The sequence below is a fragment of the Quercus suber genome, unplaced genomic scaffold (assembly GCF_002906115.3).
Source record: "Quercus suber isolate HL8 unplaced genomic scaffold, Cork oak 2.0 scaffold_426, whole genome shotgun sequence".
NCBI classification, from domain to species: Eukaryota; Viridiplantae; Streptophyta; class Magnoliopsida; order Fagales; family Fagaceae; genus Quercus; species Quercus suber.
In genome coordinates, this window is record NW_027069877.1 from 516,628 (window position 1) to 521,710 (window position 5,083).

A 5,083-nucleotide genomic window follows, 5' to 3' on the forward strand; every position below is an offset into this window, starting at 1 on the left:
ATTGAGCTAGCTGGGCTTGAGTCCACTCATTCGCAAGGAATAGTGCTCGAACCAGGTCCCTACACATACCATTCATTTCCATTTCCTTATGATCATTTCATTCCATTTTATTCCATTTCCTTATGAACTCCCAAACGAAGCTTAAGGGTGTTGATGTTGGAATGAATTTGTCGGATTGATGATATAAGCATAAAAATTGGTGGGGGTGTTTTTGCGTTAGTATTTAATAGTCTAACTTTAATGGAAATATATTAGTATTCTTTATTTTTTGAAAGACTGATTTAGGCATGTATTAATAGGTTTATGAGGTGGCAGTATCTTGACCATTTATTTTTAAAGAATGGCCAGTATGTAAGAAACTCTACATGGTAGAGTATCCAAAAACTCTAGAGAATTTGAATCACCAATTTTTATAATCGAAGGTGTTAACCATATTTGATAATCAAATTGACAAAGGATTTAGATGAGATATTACAAAGGAAGAAGTAATAAAAATGCTTTGTGTTTTCATACTTCAAACCAAATAATTTCAAGTTCATAAAAGTTATTAGCTCTCTTTGTCTGTGTTACTGCACTTTTTTTGTGTGAGAAAAAATTGCAGTATTAATTAGGCCAAAATGCAAAACTCACTCCCTAAGTTTTATCAGTTTTCATTTTAGTCATCTATGTTTGCATTGTGTCATTTAAGTCCTTTAACTCTCAATCCTCCTCAATTTAGTTTGTCCTTTATTAACATTTCGTCCATAACTGCCATTAACTTGCCCAAAACGACGTCGTTTTGACCATAATTTAATATTTAATATTTTTTTTTTTTTTTGAAAAACCCATAAATTAAAATAGCCTGACCCACCTCATCTGAAGAACATGAACAACACCACCAAAATCCCAAGCCTAACTCGATAAGTGAGACTGAGAGGGAGAAAGAAAGACCGAGAGGAAGAAAGAGATTGTGAGGTGTTTCTCAGCAGCCCAGCTCTAGGGTTTCTCGGCGGCTTGGTTATGCTCCAGGAGGTGTATACAGCAGCTCTACTCCAGGAGGTGTACTCGGCTCCAGTCAATACACCTTTGGGTAAAGGTTTAATTTTATGGGTTTTCTAGGTTTAGTTTCTTTGGGTTTTATTTTAATTAACATTTTTTAATTTAAGAAATAAATAATTAAATTATGGTAAAAACAACGTTGTGTTGGGCAAGTTAATGGCAGATATAGACGGAATGTTAAAGGAGGATTGAATTGAGGAGGATTGAGACTTAAAGGGCTGAGATGACAGAATGCAAATATAGAGAATTGAAATGAAAAGCGGTGAAACTTAGAGCGTAAATTTTGCATTTTGGCCCATTAATTATGTTACCTAATTAATTTTAACTATTAAACAAAAAATTGCAGGTTATAGATTTTTGTAACTATTAGCTCATGTGAGTTTTTTTTTTTTTTGGGTAAAATACAGTTGACATTGTGGTTTGGGTTCATGCCAACTAAGTCCAAGGTTTTTCAAATCTGACAATCTTAGTCTTTGATCACTGTAATTGATATCAAAAAAATGAATAACGGTTTAGGATCAAAGTTACGTTTACTGGTTTAGGGATTGAGTTGATTAAATTTGAAAAGTCTTGGACCTAAATGACATTAACTCAAATCTCATAATGTTATCAGTATTTTACCCATTTTATTTTATTTTTATTTTTTCCACCTAGGTTGACACAAAGTTTAAAATTACGGGATGAAAGTGACAATTGACACAATTTTTTTTTTTTTTTGAGAAAAAAAAAGATTTAAAATGAAATTTTTTTTTGTAATCATATTTAAAATGAATTATTTTGGGAGAAGAATTTAAAATGAACTTCAGCTCAAGAATACAAACATGTTTGCTGAACAGTGTCTAAACTATACTATACTCGAGTAGACAACCTGAGACTGCATATAGTTCAGTGAACACTCGTCCATCTCTCTTTATGCTTTCGCCATTCTCAAGCTCAAGTGTTTCAACTTTCAACCCTCAAATCTTCGAATTGAAAGAGAAATGTCGGACTATCTCCCAGACGAAGTGGTGCGTGCGATACTGTACAGACTACCCGCGAAATCCCTAATTCGATTCAGGTGCGTTTCAAAATCATGGAACTCTCTAATCACAAGCTCTGCTTTCATCGATTCCCATCTCACTCAATCACTTTCACATCCCTCCAATTCCAACAAATTAATTCTTAGGCACTGCGATATTGCAGCCAAAGTAGAGCACTACAAATTCATCCACAATGACTCCTCATTTGATCAGTATCAGAATGTTGAGTTTCCACTAACGAGTTCTTTTCGGTTAATCGGTTCCGTGAATGGGTTGTTCTGCCTGGCCGTTTTTCAAGATGAGCAGTTTATTCTTTGGAATCCCTGTATTAGAAAATTCATTACCCTTCCCAGGGATTACGACCATGTTTTATCTCATTCCGTGTTTGGGTTTGATGCAAGGACCAATGATTATAAGGTGGTGAGGATTGCATTTCCGAACACTCCCAAACCACTTCTGGTTGAGGTTTACTCTCTTAAAGAGGGCTCTTGGAGAAGAAAAGCTTGTGCTGCCGCCTCGCTTTTGCCTGGGATTACGGATGATATTTGGTGTCACCGGAATGCCTTTATAAATGGGGCTGTCCATTTTGGGGTGAGAGATTGCATCAATACCCCTACATTAAAAGTTGGTCCATCTGTTTTGTCATTTGATTTAAGTGATGAGGTTTTTCACATGACAGCATTGCCAAAATTCGGAGCGAAGACTGATTATGATATTTTCGGATTTAGGGGATCACTTTCTATAGTTTATATTGAGCTTGTGGACAACAAACGTTGTTGTTTCATTTGGGTGATGAAAGAATGTGGTGTTGTCAAGTCTTGGACTAAACTGTTCACTATTAATCTCAGTGGAGAAATTAGAAGTGTGTTAGGTTTCCAAAAGAATGGTCATATATTTATGCAAGCAGGCCTAGGAAATAATGGGTGGCTCTCTTCATATGACCCTCAGAGCCAACAACTTAAGAATTTGGGCACTTATGGGTGGCTAAGCAAATCTTGTGCTGATTATTATGTGGAGAACCTTGTCTTACTCGACAAACCAGTCTTATTCGACAAACAAAGTGGTGAACTTTCCCATTGGGTAGGGAGCAGGAAGAGGAAATTCTGGTAAAAGCTCAATTCAACTCAAAATTTCATCATTTACTTTACTCAGTTCTATCTTATTCTTGGTATATAATACATATTGTTGTGTGGCTTTAAGTAAGCATTAAGTTTCAAACCTCAATATACTGCATCTGGATGTTAATTTGTTCTTGAATGGCTAACAAGACCAGTCAGAATTGTTAAATTCCATTTTGTGGTTGTGGTTGATAATGGGATTTGATATTTGCTAGCAGGAAGCGATAAATATTAATGAAGGATTGCTGTTATCATCTTTTTTCTATATGCAGACCTTGTCAAATATACACCATATTCAATCTAAAAATGTGTTTCCTTTTCATGGGGCTTGCATTTTGACATATTGTCATTGCCTTTTGATACTGTGTTCTGTACATGGCATATTGTTTTGCATTTAATCTAAAATTGCGTTACTATTTCCTTTTCATAAATTTGCGTTGATGCAAAACAATATGTCATGTACATAACACAGTATCAGTAAATGACATGATTTGAGGTATTCTTGGTGATCGTTTATGAGAGGACATTGCATGCTATATTTAAGTTATATCATTGACTCTGGTTTTAACACTAAGACTATAACAAAATGTCATGACACTACCTGCAGTTATGTGGTTAAAAAAACTTGTAAATATTTGGCCTAAACCCATACTTTGTAGTCGGAGATAGCCTTCCCTGCCTCTTACAAGTCTTTAGTGGTTGCTGCCAGCAGCGTACAATGATGAAGTTCATGTAACTTTCTAATAAGTGATGTGGGTCTCTTATTAGATATGACAATTGTAACATAGTTTGTATCTCTAGCATTATTCCTCAAACAATGCCATATCTCCAAATGTCATCTCATATACACGCAGATATGTTCATTCAATTTGAGTGTGAGATGAAATTTGGAGATATGGCATTATTAGGATTAGTGTGTTAGTTAGATAGTCTATATAAGCACAATATAAACCTATTGGGGGAGGATTATTTTTTATGAATAAACTTTCTCTAGAAATTGTCTCGATGGTTTGGTGTCGACTCCAACAAACCTTATATGCTAACGTGCAGAGGTTTTCTCTTGTTTTGTGCTGACTCCAAGTAGGCTTAGGTGTTGACTCTTGGGCTACCTATTTTTTATATTTCTACTCCTCAAATTTACTGTTGCATCATTTGATTTGTTCTGTGTCAAGACATAAAATAACATGGGTAGAATTAATGAATAATGATAAAATTATGCTTAAAAAAAGGCACGTTCTAAAGGTGGTTCCTATAGTAGCAATTAAAAAAACGGACTATTAGATTATTAGATTATATGTGTAGGTGCGGTTTTGTGACATGTGTAGACAAAATATTTGAATGCCTAGTTGTGGTTTTTAACGTATGGTTAGTTTCATGGTTCTCACTACTATTACAACAGAACTCACTCCACTCTACTTCTATTGAAATAACGTTGATCACAATTTATCTCTCTTCTCTCTCTCTAATAGTTGCATTGAATTTGCTTCTTATTGCTTTGCTTTAAATTTGGGTCCCCAAAAGGAAAGATATAGAAGCCAATCCACCACTCTCACTGATCTAGCCTTCTTTAAATTTTGATTTCATCCTGAACTTTCTTGTAAATTTTGTTTATTGATTTATGCATTATTTTGTTTGCCAATATTTATGATTAGGTTCGATTCTCACCGGCCAATTAGGTTTTGTAGTAGTGGTCATACAAATCAAATCCCCCCTTCCCCAAATCAACTCTCTCTCTCTCTCTCTCTCATTGGATGCTATCATCCAAGCAACACCGCTGTTGTTGGTCATTGCCAATGGTGCAATCGATCTTCTTTTTCCCCTTTTCACATTGTCTTCTCTCTCTAAATTGATTCTCTCTTTCACTACCTTTCTATCACTTGATCACAGCTCTCATTCTCTCTTTTTTTT

The 5,083-nt window shown here is 35.1% G+C and overlaps 1 protein-coding gene across 2 annotated transcripts in view; it reads left to right on the forward strand.

Annotated features, from left to right (window-relative positions):
- The first annotated feature begins 1,837 nt into the window (after nucleotides 1–1,837).
- The window catches only part of LOC111997869 (F-box/kelch-repeat protein At3g23880-like), a 5,395-nt gene continuing 2,149 nt past the window's right edge, over nucleotides 1,838–5,083 (forward strand). Inside the window, exons 1-2 of one of the 2 annotated variants that reach the window (XM_065761729.1) lie at nucleotides 1,838–2,095; nucleotides 2,204–3,163. In XM_065761729.1, the coding sequence (XP_065617801.1) occupies nucleotides 2,019–2,095; nucleotides 2,204–3,163 (1,037 nt within the window). In that variant the 5' untranslated portion in view covers nucleotides 1,838–2,018. Of the gene's footprint in view, nucleotides 3,164–5,083 lie in introns of both variants that reach the window. The other variant, XM_065761728.1, reaches the window with a different exon arrangement.